Source organism: Miniopterus schreibersii (assembly GCF_964146895.1).
Source record: "Miniopterus schreibersii genome assembly, chromosome: 8".
Classification (NCBI taxonomy): Eukaryota; Metazoa; Chordata; class Mammalia; order Chiroptera; family Miniopteridae; genus Miniopterus; species Miniopterus schreibersii.
In genome coordinates, this window is record NC_138109.1 from 59972447 (window position 1) to 59991440 (window position 18994).

Here is an 18994-nt window from a genome sequence, read left to right on the forward strand (position 1 = left end):
AATGTTATTTTTCTATTAAGGTTACACATTTGGATATGACTATTCGTGAGCACAGGGGAGAAATGGAACAGAAAATAATTAAATTAGAAGGTACTCTTGAGAAATCAGAATTAGAACTTAAAGAATGCAACAAACAGGTAAATTATAAAAATTAAATATTTTAAATTGTTTTTAAAAATAACTACTTTACTCTAAGTATCCACTATTCATATAACATGGCTTTTTAACAGAATGTATGTATATAATAAAAATACTATATAATTTTATTAACCTTGTACATGCTACTTTATATTTCTTTTTCTGTTAATATTTCCCCGCAGCTTTATTGAGGTATAATTGACAAATAAGAATTGCATATATTTAGGGTATACAATGTGATATTTGATATACATATACATTCTGAAATAATTACCACAATGAAGCTAATTAACATATCCTCACCTCACTTAGGTTTGTTTGTTTGCATGTTTTTTTATTTTGGTGACAACACTTAAGATCTATTCTCTTAGCAAATTTCAAGTATGCAATATATATTACTAACTGTAGTCAAAATGCTAATACATTAGATTTCCAGAACTTATTCATCCTACATAACTGAAACTTTGTACCCTATGACTAACATTACAATCTTTCCCTCACTGTGGCTATCCTCTTAATGTTATTTTGAATATAATTTTTTGGGGTGATTGTGTCCACATATCATAATGTATGCGTGTCTGAATATGTATAAAATATCTCTGGAAGGATTTGCAAGTAATTTGTTAACTGATTTGTGGCAAAGGAAGGAACACAGTGAGAAGGGGACTTTTCCACTAACTATTTTTTATCTCATGCACATATTACTTATAAAACTATTTATAAGGCCATGTAATATTTGTTGTTTTAATGTACCCTAATTTTCTTATGCAAATATGATTGAGACCTTTATCTCTTTTAACATGTTTTGGGTATACATATAATTAGGTATACATATAAGCATCTTATTAGGCACAAGAATTCTGATGTTTATGTCTAAGTTACAGTTGTCTTAAAAACACATTTTTATATTTTTCTGTTTTGGATATATATTGACTTACTTGGGTTGCAGTTATGATTAAAGAAATATTTTTCCTCAGTTACATTAACATTGTTCTGTTCAAAATTCAGATAGAAAGTTTGAATGAAAAATTGCAAAATGCCAAAGAACAGCTTCGAGAAAAAGAATTCATAACATTACAAAATGAACAGGAGATCAGTCAACTGAAAAAAGAAACTGAACGAACACAACAAAAGATGAAAGAAATGGAAAGTGTAAGCAAATTGTTTTCCTCCTAAGGAACGTATTTTCTGAAGAGCTATATAAATGTGTTTTAATCTGGCTGGTTTTAGTATATAGAAATTGTGTCATAAATATTTTAGGCTAATTATTTGGGCCCAATACCTATTAGTTTCTTTATTAAATATTTTATTCTGATATTCTGATGAGTTGCCAGAATATCATCAGTTTGCATGTGTGTTGAGTAGTGAACCCATTTCACCTACTTGCTTTCTAAAAACTGAAATTGCTTCTAAGAGCTCATGTGAGTGTAACTTTCTCTTGTTTTTAAATACTGTACTCAACTTTAAAAACTTTATATATTGCTCTTTATTGTGTTTGACTAATTGATTATCTCTCTTCTCCAGTAGAATATAAACTCCTTAAGAGTGGCCACTTTGTCTCCTTTGTTCACTCTTGTATCAATACCTAGAACAGTACATATCACATAGTAAGCATGAATAAATATTTGTTGAATTACATACATAAATCAAGCAGGGTCTCTGAGAACAAGTTTCGGCCCCAGTGGGGGAAAATGATTACTTGCCTAGTCAGTCTGTGTTTTCTAACAAGGATGGGGAAAACATGAGATTTATATTGACATACAACAGAGTTGGACCCTGGGCCCCAGCTCCAGTCATCAGGGTCCTAGTGATTTGTACAGGTTTCTTTTCTTCTTATCAGCCCTACGGTCAAGTGTCATTCCCTACCATCTAACTAAAGTAATTTAGAATTAACTTTTCACTGATTTTTTTCTCTCTCTAAGAAACAAGCTTTACTAGGGACTTAATGGAGTAATGTAAAGGTATTTCAGAAAGAGTAGCAGTCTCAGTGACACATTTACTTTCACAGGGAATAAGGTCATGACCCTAGCCCAGCTGTGTGAATTAATGGTGGGTTTTGGCTATTCATACCAATATAGTCTCCATCGTTGGCATGGATGATCAAATATTAAATTCCTTTTTCTCTTTATGTTATTATGTGTTCTGTCATGTTATAATCATAATGATAAAGGATTATACAGCTTGCATATTAAAGTCAGGCAAAATATACCAGTGATTCCCAGATTTACCACAGTACTTTTGTCATTTTCTTGTCATTAAAAAAGAAAAAAAAACATTTTCTGCATATCAGTTTCACAGTGGATGATATTCATTGTATGTTAAATTTTATAGAGATTTAGTTGGCAGAGGTAAAGTCACTTATTAAAAGAGAAATCAAAATAAGAAATAGGTTATTTATATCATTTCATTTTGAACTTACAAATATCTTTTGTATTTCAGGTTATTAAAGAGCAGGAACAGTACATTGCAACCCAGTATAAGGAGACCATAGATTTGGAGCAGGAATTGAGGCTAACCCGGGAGCAGATGCAGAACTCTCACACGGAATTGGTAGAGGCTCGTCATCAACAAATCCAAACACAGAGAGAAATAGAAAGGCTCTCAAGGGAATTGGAAGAAATAAAGCAACTCTCTAAGGAGAAGGTAATCCCTATTTTAAATAGTTTTACCTTATTGAAAATCTTAAGTATTTTACCATTCACTTCTTTGAACTGTATAATACAGTTGTTGCACAACTAAAAAGTTAGTGTTGCACAATAATGTAAATGTATTTAATGCCACTAAAGTATATACTTAAAAGTGGTTAAAGTGGTAAATTTTATGTTATGCTATTTAAAAAGACAAAAAGTGTTACATTTAGCGTAGCTTTGTAATGTAGCTAGGAAGTTCCTCAGAACTGAGTTTTGGCCAATCTAATTAGTTTTTAATAAATTCAATTATAAAGCATTTTTAGCCTGGCCAGGCGTAGCTCAGCAGTTGAGCATCGATCTAGGATCCCGGAGATGACGGTTCAATTCCTGGTCAGGGCACATGCCCGAGTTGTGGGCTTGATCCCCAGCAGGGGACGTGCAGGTGGCAGCCAATCAATGACGGCTCTCTCGTGGTTGATGTTTCAACTCTCTCCCTCTCCCTTTCTGTCTCTGAAATCAGTAAAGATATTTTTTAAAAATGAAAATAAAAATAAAGCACTTAGACTTTCAAGTGAGTTTAAGCTATCCCCTCCCTTTTTTTAAGATGTTTTTATTGATTTTCAGGGAGAAAGGAAGGGAGAGGGAGAGAGAAACATTGATCTGAGAGCAGAACATCAGTCAGCTGTCTCCTGTACACTCGCGTCATTTGCAAGTATGTTCCCTGACTGGGAATCAAACCAGCAGCCTTTCAGTGCAAAGAATGACTCCCAACCAACTGAGCCACACTGGCCAGGGCTAAACTGTCACTTTGAAGAAAAAATAAAGCTAATCTTTTTTGAGTGAAAGTTTTTACATTTGTAGTCACTTCTATAAGTGAAAACTGATGACTTAAATTTATAACTGTTGTGAAACCTGCAGTCCAGGACACTTGGGGAGGTATAGTGCTTTTAAAAAACAAGAGGTTGCAGGCTCGATTCCCAGTAGGGGCTGTGCAAGAGGCAACTGATTGATGTTTCTCTCTCACATCGATGCTCCTCTAGCTCTCCCTCTCCTTCCCTCTCTCTCTCAAAATCAATAAAAATCTTTAAAAAAAACACAAGAGCACTAATATAAATTTTATTTGCACAATATTTGTAGGAGGTTAACAACTTGACTTAAAAATATTTATATTGGGCCCTGGCCCATGTGGATCAATTGGTTGAACGTCATTCCATGCACCAAAAGATCAGCTGGTTGAATTCTCAGTCAGGGCACATGCCCAGCTTGTGGGCTCGATCCCCAGTAGGGGCCATGCAAGTGGCAGCCAGCCGATCGATGTTTCTCTCTCACATGCATGTTCTCTCTCTCTCTAAAAAATATCAATGAAAACATTTAAAAAAATATTTAGATTGGTACACTTTAGTTAATTACTTAGACTTTGAGAAAAATATATTTATTGGTGTTCTAGAGAAGTTCTTGTGATTTCTTTTCTTTCTATTACGTTTACTAATTCAGTATAAGGATTAAGTTAACGTATTTTTATATTTAATTTTGGTTAACCTAATGATGTTTCTTAATTCACATTCTGGATGTTTAGACAAATAAAGAATGTTTAGGGAATTTTTATTAAAATAATAAGGCATTTTTGAGTCTGCAGGAGAAGGAAGCTATCTACTTTTATCTCATTTCTGCCCTTATCAATGGTATCTAAGTGTAGTACAATTGATTTTATTTGATAAGCTCAATCAGAAGAGTAAGTGAATGTGCGGAATTATTAAAAATGACAATTTAAAATATTATATTTTAATCCCAAACTCTAAATATGCATTCATATGTTAATGTATTAATGTGGGACCAAATCTTGGTTCTTTGTGTATGGGTAGGGTTACTTGATTATAATTCTATCTAGTCTTTCTTGCATAAACCATCATCTGTAGTTTCCAATTTTGGTTTCTTTAAAGTGGAAGAAGGGACAGAGAGAGACAAATACCATATGATTTCACTTATGTGTGGAATCTAAAGAACAAAGTAAATGAACAAACAAAACAAAAACAGACTCACAGATACAGAGAACAAACTGACAGTTGCCAGATGGGAGAGAGGTTGAGGGGCTGGGTGAAAAAGGTGAAGGGATTAAGAAGTACAAATTGATAGTTACAAAACAGTCACAGGAATGTAAAGTACAGCATAGGGAATATAGTAAATAATATTGTAATAATTATATATAGTGCCAGGGAAGAGATTAACCAAAAAAGTTATATGCATATATGCATTGCCTGTGGACACAAACAATAGAGTGGTGAAGGCCTGGGGTGAGGTGGGAACTGGGTGGAGGGGGGCCAATGGGAGAAAAAGGGGACATCTATAATACTCTCAACAATAAAGATTAAAAAAAGGAATTATTGGAGGGATCACTTCATAGATTATATAAATGTCTAACCACTGTGCTGCACACCTGAAACTAATGTAAAATAAGATTGAATGTCAACTGTAATTGAAAAATTAAAAAAAATAAAGTAGGCATAAAAAAAAAACACCACACCAAAGTGGAAGAATTAAAAAATATTTGAAAATCAATCAGAGTATAACATCTCATATTTTTTATGGGGTTTCCCACAATATTTTACATATTGACTGCTTATGTATGGGTAGCAAAAGTTCGTGATTCCTTTACTGAGTGCTTTAAAGCATATAACTTAATTTTCATATGAAAGCTTTCCTTTTGCAGATATATTTCATCATTGTTCATAATGTATAATAAAATTATATTACCATCACAAGCACAACTAGCTTTGGATAAATACACAACTGACTCTTGATAAGCAAGTAGCACTCCTGGTAAACAAAATTACATGGGCATTCCTAAGAGTAGACTCTTATCTGCCAAAGTTCAGAGTACTGTGGTTATTAATTTGTTTTACAGAAAGCATTGATTAGTGAACTTTAATAATGAATAATGTACTCTCATTAGTAGTCCCTTAAATGTCTAGGTTTTGAAGTCTAACATTTAATAAGTTAACTTAGTATATGAGTGTTTATAATGTTAAAAGATTGAAGTACTTCCATAAATGTACTAGATTGGCTTAGCTATAGTAACCAAATAAACACTTTATATAGCCTTTACTTAATATGTCATTTTTAAGGAAGCCCATGGAAACCATTTAGCTGAAGAATTGGGGGCCTCTCAAGTACGTGAAGCTCATTTAGAAGCAAGAATGCAAGCAGAAATCAAGAAATTATCAGTAGAACTAGAATCTCTCAAAGAAGCTTATCATCTAGAGGTAAAGAAAATTTTAATCTGTACCATTACTCCCTGCTGAAGTGGGTTGACCTATCTGGACAGAAGTATAAGTCTAGCTCTTAAATGTTCATAATAGAATAGCATACTGTGGTTTTTATTTCTGGTAGCCTAAATATATTACTTTTACTTCATATCCAGTGAGCTATGTACTGTAGGGTTAAGAGCTTGAATTCTTGAGCCAGGCAGCCTGGTTACAATTCTCAGCTTATCAATTAGCACTTATGTGACCTTGGGCAAATAATATATGTCTAAAATGGATATAAAAATGGTATCTATCTCATAGAGCTGTGTTGAGGATTAAATGAATTAATATAATTGAAGTTCTTACACCAGAGTGTGGTTCATCATCACCATCATCATCATCGTCATCATCATCAGTTCTAAGATAGCACTTGCCAAAACTAACTGGAGTATTTAAAATCCAATATAAGCACTTTCATGAGATGTGAATCTAAAACACTTTGTAATTTCCAATATTTGTTCTGATATTAAGTTTGATAGAAAGGCAATAAATACCAGAACCTGATACTTTGCTTTTTATCTATTAATATGTCTGAACCTTTATAGAAATGGGCAGTATTATCAATTAGAATAACATTTCTTATTTTTTTAAAAAGTACATCTGAAGATGATATCTAAATTTTATGTATAAGATCTACATATGCCTGGCTGGTGTGGCTCAGCAGTTGAGCATCGACCTATGGTCCAGGAGATCCAGGTTCAATTCCTGGTCAGGAACAACACTTTGCACATGCCTGGGTTTTGGGCTCGATCCCCAGCAGGAGGCAGCCGATCAATGACTCATCATTGATGTTTCTATCTCTCCCTCTTCCTCCCTCTCTCTGAAATCAATAAAAATATATATTTTTTAAAAAGATCTAAAAATACTTAGGAAGTTCTAATAAAACATTTTTCTAAATGGCAAGACATTTATATTAAACACCTTTCAAGGGATTTGGTAAATCTTTGCGAAAGATTGTTTAGGCTTGTGTTCACCATGTCTTAGATTCAGATCTCTGAAAACATTTTGTCTGCCAAACAAAACATATTTGCAGGCTACACCCAAGAGATTACAATCTGGTCTTTAGAGACAAATATGAATGCTATTGGATTTAACGTAATTATTTAATTGATGTTAGCTGCTCAACTTAGTGACCATCAGTAATAATTATTTCATCTCAAGTATTTGCTAGTGACTATTCATTATACTTTTATTATATGGTCTCTATTCCCCTTTTATTTTTATTTTTTATTTTTATTTTATTTTATTTTTGTTTAAAATATTACAGATGCCCCTTTCTCTCCTCAATGACCCGTTCCACCCCATCCCATCACCCTCCCCAGTCCCTCTCCCCACCATTGTCCGTGTCCTTGGGTTGTGCATATATGCATATAAATTCTTTGGTTACTCTCTCCCCCTCCACCCACCCTCCCTCCTCCATCCCTCTGACATTCGTTAGTCTGATCTATGCTTCCATGTCATTGAATCTATTCTGTTCATCAGTTTATTAAATTCTTTAGATTCCACGTATAAGCAAGATCATGTGCTGTTTGTCTGTCTTTGCCTGGCTTATTTCACTTAGCATAATTTTCTCCAGGTCCGTCCATACTGTCCCAAAGGGTACAAGATCCTTCATCTTTATAGCTGCATAGTGTTCCATGGTGCAAATGTCCCACAGCTTTTTTATCCACTCATCTACTGATGGGCAGTTGGGCTGTTTCCAGATCTTAGCTCTCGTAAATTGCGCTGCTATGAACATAGGGGTGCATATATTCTTTCTGATTAGTGTTTCAGGATTTTTAGGATATATTCCCAGAAGTGGGATCACTGGGTCAAAAGGCAGTTCCATTTTTAATTTTTTTGAGGAACCTCCATATTGTTTTCCATAGTGGTTGCACCAGTCTGCATTCCCACCAGCAGTGTACTAGGGTTCCCCTTTCTCCGCACCCTCGCCAGCAGTCTTTCGTTGGTTTGTTGATGGCAGCCATTCTGACAGGTGTGAAGTGATACCTCATTGTGGTTTTAATTTGCATCTCCCTGATGATTAGCATTTTCTCATGTGTCTCTTGGCCATCTGTATGCCCTCTCTGGAGACCTTTTATTGTTAATTACCCATTTTTTACTTTTATTTTTGTAAACAACCTGAAATTATTTATAAGCAGATAGTACATAAAATGAATTATAAAAATTGGTTCTAGTATTACTGTGTAATATTTGGTACTAATTTTTTATATGTATGACACAATAATTTGTAATATAGGCATGTGTGCAGGAGTCACCTTGGGTGGTGTTGAGGCCTGTCAAGGGTGAAGGTACTTACTCAGTATAATACTTTGCTGGCCAGGCCCAGAATGCCCATCCTTGTAGGCCCCATTCAACAGAAGAATGAAATCACTACACAGGAATACATGTGAATGGAAGAGACCTCATTATGCAAACAATACAGCACTCTGAATAGACACTAAAAATGGCTCTCATCAGCCTGGCTGGCATGGCTAGTGGTTGAGCATGGATCTATGAACCAGGAGGTCATGGTTCAGTTCTCGATCAGGGCACTTGACTGGCTTTTGGGCTGGATCCCCAAGCGGGGAGGGGCATGCAGGAGGCAGCCGATAACTCTCTCATCATTGATGTTTCTGTCTCTCTCTCCCCCTCCCTTCCTCTCCCTTCCTCTCTCTGAAATCAATAAAAATACATTTTTAAAAAATTAAAGAACAGCCTTTAAAGAAAGAAATAGCTCTCATCTCAAAGAACCCAGCGCCTATATCACAGTATGAGAAATGAGATCTGGAAATAGTGTTCGATGAACAAAGTCTTCCAGCCATGATCACCTCCCATTTAGAGACTCCCCAAGACTTTGAACACTTTTTCAGTGATCCTTAAAGAAGGACACCCTCTAGGGAAACACAGTCTTTATATACAGTGCATTGGATCTCTTGGAAAGACCAGAATTATCAGTAAAGAATACAGTATATTAAATGGTTCAAGGGCTACTGTGAAGCATTTTTCTAAAGTTTAACAGTAAAACTTAAAACCAGTTCCTGTCTCTGCAATGAGGTATTCCTTTAGTGTCATTGATAACACACAGAATCTACAAATTTATGCACGGCATATTCTGAAGTTCTTAAAGAAGAAGAAACCTAAAGATACCTTCTGTGTTATGGGAATAACAATGATTGATCTTTGCTTGAGAAACTCCTGGAATTTTGTCTTTGGACAGGCCTCTTTGACAGATGGTGTAGGATATTTAGCTTTGCCAGGTATGGCAGTTTTTTATAGCTCATGCTATGAAGGCAGTGTGTAGAGCTGCAGAAAACATCTTCACATAATGATTCAACTTTTGATAACTATTACATTCCTGAAGTGACTTGTGTTTTGCTGCTTCAATCCTCTGTTTAACCCATGAAATTGGAGACATATTTGGACTTCAACACTGCCAGTGGCTTTCATGCCTAATGCAAGGCTTCGGTCACTTGGAAGAAGCTGACCAGCGCCTTCTAAACCTTGGCCCTGTTTACCAATTTGCAATGTGCTATTGGCTTCAACACTGTAGAAAGTTACAAAGTGCTGGTGAGGTGGATTGGTGATGAATCTGCTAAGACACTTGGAATCACTCTGAAACATAGTCATGAGGATACATGAACTTACCAAAACCTTTAATGAAGCCTTTAAGAAATGAAAAGAGTGGATAATGAAATGCCATTGCTGTTCTTCAAAAATAAGGACTTTCAAATAGGAGTAAAGTAAATACTTGCTTGGGTAAAAAAATAAAAGTAATGTTTTTCTCCTATTTATTACTTGACAATTTTTTTTAAAAGTGTATATATGGTTTGAATATAAAAATGAGAGAATATGTCATTAAAGTAACGGAAAGTTAGAAAAAGAGATCAATAAATTTTAAAAGTATTTTTTAAAATACAGGTTTCAGAATTGTCAGAAAAGTCACTTAATAATAATTGCAGGCTGCTCTCTCTCTAGGGGGCGCTCATGCCTTTCTCTACCCCTTCCCCTAGGTGTGATTTCCTTGCCTTTCTTTCTCTTAAGCTCTAAGGGCCCTTCTTTTGCCTCTGTAACTTGTTTCTTGAAGCCCATTTCTTCTATGGCTCACTTCTACCTCTGTGACTTTCTAACAATAAACTCCCTCTTATTAAAAAATAATAATAATAATTGCTAAACTGATCTTTTTATGAAAATGAGATTTTTAAAAACTTTTTGTAGAAAATTTTAAACATGTTCAAAAGTAAAGATAATGGTATAAATCCTTTCATCTTAATTATTCTACTTCAGTATTTAACAACTCTTGGTTTGGCCAATTTGGTTTCATCTACAAGTATGGTGACCATCTCTTTTATCTAAAAGGGAATTCTTTTGAGAATAAAAAGGGTTGCTGTTGCTAACTAACCAGGACATCAAGGCATAAAACCCAGACAGTTGTAGGCAAACTGGGAAGTATGCTGGTCACTGTATCTTTAACCTCATTCACTTCCCTTCCCCCCTCCACATATCACATATTGTTTAGAAGCAAATTCCAGATATCATTGTTTCATCAGTAAACATTTCAATAACTGTCTCTAAAAAATAAGTTATTTTTTAAAATTATAACTACAGTATCATTATCATACCTAAAAACTGACAGTAATTCCTTAAGATCATCAACTATCTAGTCATTGTTTAGATTTCCCCAGTTGTCACAAAAATGTCTTTATAGTGATTTGTTCAAATTAGGATAAAAAAACAGTCTATTTTATTTGGTTAACTGTTCTTAAGTAAATTTAAGAGTATAGGTTCCTTCTTCCCTTTTTTTTTTCTAGTATATTATTTGTTGAGAAATCAGATGTTTGTATTTAAAAACAATTTATTTTTATTTAAGTTGGAAATGAAAAGTATTAGAATGTGTTGAAACCAACCCCATCCTATTTTCTTTCTTCTTTTCCGTTTCAATTTTGGCCTCTATAGGTGATTTCACATCAAGAGAACCATGCAAAGTGGAAGATTTCTGCTGACTCTCAAAAGACTTCTGTTCAGCAACTAAATGAACAGTTAGAGAAGGCAAAATTAGAATTAGAGGAAGCTCAGGACACTGTAAGCAGTTTGCATCAACAAGTCCAAGACAGGAATGAAGTAATTGAAGCTACAAATGAAGCATTACTTATTAAAGTAAGTAGACATACACACTTTTAGTGTATAAAGTGTATGTCACTGTAGAATGTCCAAACCTGTAGAAAATTTTTGTAAGTTTATTTGAGCAAAACAGAGGACATTGTCTAGAAGCAAAACCTCAACATACTGAGAAAAATGCTTCCCAGAATGACAATTTGCAGTTTCTTTTATACATTTGGAATTAAGGAAGATTGCATGAATATGAGAGAGAGCAAGGCAGAGAAATCTCTATGATTGGATTGCAGGATACTAAACAGAATTTTGTGCTCACTTGAGGGTGGTTATGCCTCCCAGGGGTCTTAAAAAGAGGATTACTCTGGCATCAAGGAGGGTGTTAACAATGGACAGGGCTTAAGGCAAAGATAACTTTTTACCTGGGAAGTTATAGGCCTGAGGCACTACTCGCCATGACCTTGCACAGTTAGGAATTTATGATCAGATCACCCTGTGAGGTCACTTTCTGTTAGATTTATTACAGAGCTCTTTTTCATCCACATATCTGTGAAAAGGTAAAGTTATGACTTATTTTCCCATTCTTATAGTTTGTAGAAGATTATGTGACCAAATATTGACCTATTTGAATAGAAAGCACTTTATTTCGAAGACATTGAATTTGGGAATTATTAATATGATGTGTATCATATTACCCCAGGAGAAATAATTTATGAATGTTTAAACTTTTAAATTTAAAAAAATGTGGTGAGAACATTTAAATTTTACTCTCTTAGCAAATTTCAATTATACAATGTAGTGTTACCAACTAACTATAGTCACCATGTTATACATTAGATGCTAGACTTAATTTGTATTATAGCTGAAAGGCTGTAGCCTTTTACTAACCTTTCCCTATTGCCCCGGCAACCAACCATTTTTCAATTCACTGTTTCTATGAATTTGACTTTTTTTTTTTAAAGAGTCCACATATCGGTGATACCATACAGCATTCTTACCTAGTTGTTTCCTTGTCTTGGCTATTGTGAATAATGCTGCAAGGAACATGGGAGTGCAGATATTTCCTTGATACCCTGTTTTTATTCCTTTTCGATATATACACAGAAGGGGTATTGCTGGATCATATAGTCGTTCCTTTAAGTTTTTTAAGAAACCTCCATGATGTTTTCCATAGTGGCGGCACCAATTTACTTCCCCACCAACAGTGTACAAAGGTTCTCTTTTCTCCACATTCTTGCCAACATGTATCTCTTGTATTTTTGATGATAGCCATTCTAACAAGTGTGAGGTGATATCCCACTGTGGTTTTGATTTGTATTTCCCTGATGATTGGTGATATTGAGAACCTTTTTATGTACCTGTTGGCCATTTTTTTGTCTTTGGAAAAATGTCTACTCAGTTTCTCTACCCATTTTTAAACGATTGTTTTTTGCTATTGAATTGTAGAAGTTCTTTATATATTTTGATTATTAATCCCTTGTCAGATATATGATTTGCAAATATTTTCTCCCATTCCATAATTTGCCTGAAATTTTCATTTTATTAATGGTTCTTGTTACTGTGCAGTAGCTTTTCTAATTTGATATAGTCCCACTTGTTTATTTTTGCTTTTATTGCCTTTGCTTTTGGTGTCAAATCCAAAAAAATCATTGCCAAGCCCAATATCAGAGAGCTAACCCTCTATGTTTTTTCCTAATGGTTTCAGGTTCTATATTCCAGTCTCCAGTCCATTTTGAGTTGATTTTTGTGTATAGTGTAAGATAGTGGTCGAGTTTCATTCTTTTGCAAGTGGCTGTCCAGTTTTCCCAAGACCATATATTGAAGAGACTATCCTTTCCCCATTGTGTATTCTTGGCTCCTTTGTCATAAATTGGCTATATATGCATAGGTTTATTTCTGGTCTAACTATTCTGTTCCATTACTCTATGTGTTTATTTCTGTGCCAATACTATACTGTAGATTACTATAGCTTGAATTAATATAGTTTGAAATCAGGAAGTATGATGTCTCCAGCTTTTTTTTCTCTAGATTGCTTTGACTTTTGGGGGTCTGTGTGTTTCCATATCAATTTTAGGACTGTTTGTTCTATTTCTAGGATTTTTTGTTCATTTCTGTGGAAGATGCCATTAGAATTTTGATAGAGGTTGAACTGAATCTGTAGATTGCTATGGGTAGTATGAACATTTTCACAATGTTATTTCTTCCTATTCATGAGCACAGAATATCTTTACATTTATTTGTGTCTTCGGTTACTTTCATCAGTATCTTAAAGTTTTCAATGTACAGTTCTTTCACCTCCTTGGTTTAATTCATTCTTAGATATTTTATTCTTTTGGAAGTAATTGTAAATGGGATTGCTTTCATAATTTCTTTTTTTTTTTTTTTAAATATATCTTTATTTATTTCAGCGAGAGGAAAGGAAAGGCAGAGAGAGAGTTGAAACATCAATGATAAGAGAGAATTACTGATCTGCTGCCTCCTGCATGCCCCCTACTGGGGATCAAGCCCAAAACCTGGGCATGTGTCCTGACGGGGAATCAAACCCCGATCGCCTGAATCCTAGGTCAACGCTCAACTACTAGCCACGCCCAGCTGGGCCATAATTTCTCTTTCTTATAGTTCATTATTAATGTATAGACCTGCAACTAGCTTTTATATATTGATTTTGTATTCCTGCAACTTTACTGAATTTACTTATTAGTTCTAACAGTTTTTTTGGTGGATTCTTTAGGTTTTTCTATATATAATATCATGTCATCAGAAAATAGAGACAGTTTTACTTCTTCCTGTTCATTTGAATGTTTTTGTTTCTTTTTCTGGCCTAATTGTTCTGGCTAGGACTTCTAATACTATATTTAATAAAAGTGACCAGAGTGGATACTGAATTTTGTTGGATGCTTTTTCTGCATCTGGTGAAATGTTCACATGATTTTTGTCCTTTTGTTAATGTGGTGTATCACATTGATTGTTTTGCAGATATTGGACTAACTTTGCATCCCTAGAATTAATCCCACTTGATCATGGGGTTTGATTCTTTTAATGTATTGTTGAAATCAATTGCTAATATTTTTAAAGTTTTTTTTTCATCTATGTGTTCATCAGGGATATTGACCTGTAATTTTCCTTTCTTGTAGGGTCCTTGTCTGGTTTTGATATCTGTAATTTTGGCATTGTAAAATGAGTTTGAAAAGATTCCCTCCTCTTCTGCTTTGTGGAAAAGTGTGAGAAGGACTGGTGTTTAATTATTCTTTAAATGCTTGGTAGAATTCACCAGTGAAGCCATCTAGTCGTGGACTTTTGTTTGTTGTGAGGTTTTGGATTACTGATTCAATCTTCTTTCCAGTAATTGATCTGTTTAGATTTTCTATTTCTTTATAATTTAGTCTTGGTAAGTTGTATGTTTCTAGGAATTTATCCATTTTTTATAGGTTGTCCAGTTTCATGGCATATAATTATTCATAGTAATCTCTTATGATCCTTTTGTATTTCTGTGGTATCAGTTGTAACATCTCCTTCATTTCTAATTTAATTTCATTTGAATCCTTTCTTTTTTTCTTGGTAAGTTCTAACTAGAGGTTTGTCTATTTTTTTTTTTTTTAATCCCAGATCTTTTATTTATCTGTTTTATTATCTTTTGAATCTCTGTTTCCACTCTGATCTTTGTTATAGTTTTCCTTCTATTAACTTTGGCCTTAGTGTGTTCTTCTTTCTCTAGTCCCTTAAGGAGTAAAGTTAGATTGTTCATTTGAGCTATTTTTTGTTTCTTAATGTAGGTATTTATCACTATAAACCTTGCTCTCAGATCTGCTTTATCTATATCCCATAAGTTTTGGTATGTTGAATTTTCATTTGTGTCAAGATAATTTAAAAAAAAAATATGTCTCTTGATTTCAGAGAGAGGAAGGGAGAGGGAGAGAGAAAGATAGAAACATCAATGATGAGAGTCATCAATCGGCTGCCTCCTGCACACCCCCTACTAGAGAGCGAGCCCGCAACCTCGGCATGTTCCCTGACCGGGAATCGAACCTCAGTCTCTTGGATCCAAGGTCAGTGCTCAACCACTGACCCACACTGACTGGGCAAGAAAATTTTTTACTTTTCTTTTGAATTCTTCTTTCACCCATGTTGCTTAATCTTCACATAATTGTAATTTTCCAGTTTCCTCCTTATAATTGATTTTTAATTTTATACCATTGTGGTTAGAAGATGCTTGATATGACTTTAGTCTTTTTAAATATATTGTCTTTTTTGTGACCTAACATCTGATCTGTCCTGGAGAATGTTCCAATGTGTGCTTGAAAAGAATGTGTATATTCCTGTGTTGGATGAAATGTTCTGTAAATGTCTGTAAAGTCCATTTGATCATCACATGTGTAGTTCAAGCCCAATGATTCCTTATTAATTTTCTGTCTTCATGATCTATCCATCAATGAGAGTGGGGTATTGCAGTCCCCTGCCATTATTGTGCTGCTATCTATTTCTCCCTTCAGGATTGTTAATATCTGCTTTACATATTTATGTGTGCTCCTATGTTTTTTACATACCTGAATATTTACAAATGTTATATCCTCTTGTTGGATTGACCCCTTTATCATTATATAATGGCATTGTCTTGTTTTTTTCCTGATATAAATATAGCTACCCCAGTTCATTTGGTTTCCATTTACATGGAATGTAGTTTTATATATCTTCACTTTCAATCTGTGTGTGTCCTTAAGACTGAAGTCCTCTAGGCAGTATATAGTTGGGTATTATTTTTTTATTCATTTTCCCTTCTTATTTGATTGGAGAATCTATCTATATTTAAAATAATTATTGTTAATTGTTTTCCAGGTGTTTTTAGTTCTTTTGTTCCTTTCTTCTTTTGCTCTCTCTCTCTTTTTTGTATGATATGATGAATTTCTGTGGTGGTATGTTTAGATTCCTTTCTCTTTCTCTTTTTTGTATTTACTGTAGATTTTTGTTTTGTGGATACCATGAAGCTTACATAAAACTTCTTTAACAGTCCATGTTAAGCTGATAAGAACTTAACTTCAAATGCATACATAAAGCTTTACATTTTTACTTTCTCCTCCTCAATTTTACATTTTTGATGTCACAGTTTACTTCTACCTTTGTATCCATTAACAAATTATTGTAGTTACAGTTATTTTAATAGTTTTGTCTTTTAACCATCATACTAGAATTAAAAGTGATTTACCCACTACCATTACAACATTAGAGTATTAAACTTTATTATGCTTTTCTGTTACCAGTTAGTGTCCTTTCACTTCAGCTCGAAGAAGTAACGTTTCTTATAAGGCCAATCTAGTGGAAATGGATTTCTTTAGCTTTTGCTTGTATGGAAAACTCTTTATCTCTTCTTCAGTTATGAAGGGCAGCTTTGCCAGAAGAGTTTTCTTGCCTGGCAGTTTTTTCTTTCTGCACGTTGAATATATCATGCTTTTTCTTTCTGGCCTATAAAGTTTCTCTGATTGTCTAAGTGGGGTTTCCATTGTATGTAACAAGTTTTTTTCTTGCTGCTTTAGGTTCTTTCCTTGTCTTTTACTTTTGAGAATTTAATTATAACGTATCTCAGTGTAGGTCTCTTTGGATTCATTTGTATTTGGAACTTGCTGGGCTTTCTTGATCTGGATGTCTGTTTTTTTCCTCACATGAGGAAACTTTTCAGCCATTATTTCTTTGAATAAGCTTTGTGCCTCTCTTTGTCTTTCTTCTTTCTGTAGGACACCTGTAATGCATATGTTTGTTTGTTTGATAGTTCCTATTAGTCCCTTAAGCTTTCTTTACTTTTTTTTCTTTTTGCTTCTCTGATTGGATGAATCCCACTGTCTTCTTTTTTTTTTTTTTTTTTTTAGTTTTATTTATTTATTTATTTTAATATATCTTTATTGATTTCAGAGAGAGGAAGGGAGAGGGAGAGAGAGAGATAGAAACATCAATGATGAGAGAGTCATTGATCGGCTGCAGCCCGCAACCCGGGCATGTGCCCTGACCAGGAATCGAACCTTGATCGCCTGGATCCTAGGTTGATGCTCAACTGCTGAGCCACGCCCAGCTGGGCCACTGTCTTCTTTTTGAGTTCACTGACCCTTTCTTCTACTTGATATCATCTGCTCTTAAACTCCTATGCTGAATTTTTCAGTTCAGTTATTGTATTCTTCACTCTGTGATTTCTGTTTGGTATTTTCTGTCTCTTTGTTGAAGTTATCGCTGTGTTCATGCATTATTCTCCTGACTTGGTGAGCATCTTTATGATGGGTATTTGAACTCTTTATCAGGTAAATCACCGGTCTCTTTAGGTGTTTCTCTTTCAGGTGTTTCATTAGAGTCTGTTTCTGGAGTTTTAACTTGTTCTTTTGTTTGGAACACATTCCTCTGTTTCTTCACTTTTCTTGACTCTCTGTGTTGGTTTCTGTGCATTAAATGAAACAGCTCCTTTTCCCAGTCTTGATGGAGTGGTCTCATATAGGATATGTGTTTTATCAGTCAGCCTGACCTGAGCTCCTTGTTGTCTTTTAAACCTTTGTGATTGTCCAAGTAGCCTTCTTTGCTGTTAGTGGCTCTCAGTAGCTGAGGGTGGGTCAAGACCTGTCAGTATCCCAAAAAGGAAGATCTCAGTCAGCACCTAGATGCAGACTGACTGGAAGCTGGGCCCTTAGGCAGCAGCTGGAAAAGTATGTAGTTAGGGCCCTTCTAGGGAGAAACTGGGATGTGGGCTTTTTGCCTGCTTCATCAGCACTGGACCTAGGTATTGCAGCTGTAAGAGATTGCTCCTGTGGCCATTAAGAACTTCTTTGTTTGCTACAATCCCGTTGGACTCATGAATGAGTGACTTGGCTGTCAGAGTCATACAATCCAGGGGCCTGTCCCTGGGGCAGCAGCTTTAAAAGCTTGGGTGCCAGACATGTGTAAAAGCTCCTTCCAAGAAGATATTGGCAATTTGAAACAGACTCAGTGGAGAAGGCAGAGGATGTGTCTGTCAGCTTCCCTGGCCTCTGGAGGAGATCGCAGTTTGCCCCTAGATGCATGTTATATTAGAAACCTGGCCCTCAGGCAACAGCTTTTAAAGTATGAAAATAGGCTGCTTTCAGGGAATGAATGAGAGAAGGGCTTTTTTTGCCTGCTTCTTCTTTACTGAGTCCATGGATATAGCCATGGTGCGTCCTTGCGTGCCTGTTAAGAACTGTTTCGTTTTTTTTTTTTTAAATAAATCTTTATTGATTTCAGAGAGAGGAAGAGAGAGAGAGAGAGAGAAACATCAATGATGAGAGAGTCATTGATCGGCTGCCTCCTGCACGCCCCCTCTGGGGATGAGCCCGCAACCTAGGCATCTGCCCTGACCAGGAATCGAACCAAGATCTCCTGGATCCTAGGTCAATGCTCAACTGCTGAGTCACACCCAGCTGGGCAAGAACTGTTTCTTTATTTGCTGTAGTGTTGTGGGTCTCATAGATGCAAGCCCTTTTGGCTTTCAGAGCTAGGTGTTTAGGGGGCCCATCCCTCTGGTGGGAGTCTTGAAAGTTGGAGCACTAGATTTGGGGTCCAAACCCTTAACCCCCAGGGAGAAGCTGGGAGTCAGGTGTTCCCTTCCATAGTATGGCTTTGATTTGGTATGTCATGGGAGGAGACATGGGAGGAGCCTCCTATGCTGCCATCTTAATCATAATGTTTACTTTAGAGGGTTTTATAATTGATATCTTTAAAAAGTAGGAGCATTTTTCAAAATCAATAGTTTCTTTAAAAATCATAAATTAGAAAATGCAAGATTGTTTAAAAATTTTTTTTTACATGACTTGAATATGTATGTCATTTTTCAAATAGCCCATTGCT

At 35.2% G+C, this 18994-nt stretch overlaps 1 protein-coding gene and 1 pseudogene across 6 annotated transcripts in view; both read left to right on the plus strand.

Annotated features, from left to right (window-relative positions):
* The window catches only part of CCDC18 (coiled-coil domain containing 18), a 93113-nt gene that overhangs the window by 60621 nt on the left and 13498 nt on the right, over positions 1-18994 (plus strand). For all 5 annotated transcript variants that reach the window (XM_081145283.1, XM_081145286.1, XM_081145284.1 and 2 more), the window contains 5 exons: positions 21-137; positions 1147-1290; positions 2578-2781; positions 5891-6028; positions 11006-11206. In XM_081145283.1, coding sequence (XP_081001409.1) covers positions 21-137; positions 1147-1290; positions 2578-2781; positions 5891-6028; positions 11006-11206 — 804 coding nt within the window. The remainder of the gene's footprint in view (positions 1-20; positions 138-1146; positions 1291-2577; positions 2782-5890; positions 6029-11005; positions 11207-18994) is intronic.
* LOC308560377 (archaemetzincin-2 pseudogene) lies at positions 7145-9771 on the plus strand (annotated as a pseudogene). The gene is made up of 2 exons: positions 7145-7165; positions 8892-9771. The product of its transcript is annotated as an archaemetzincin-2 pseudogene (transcript).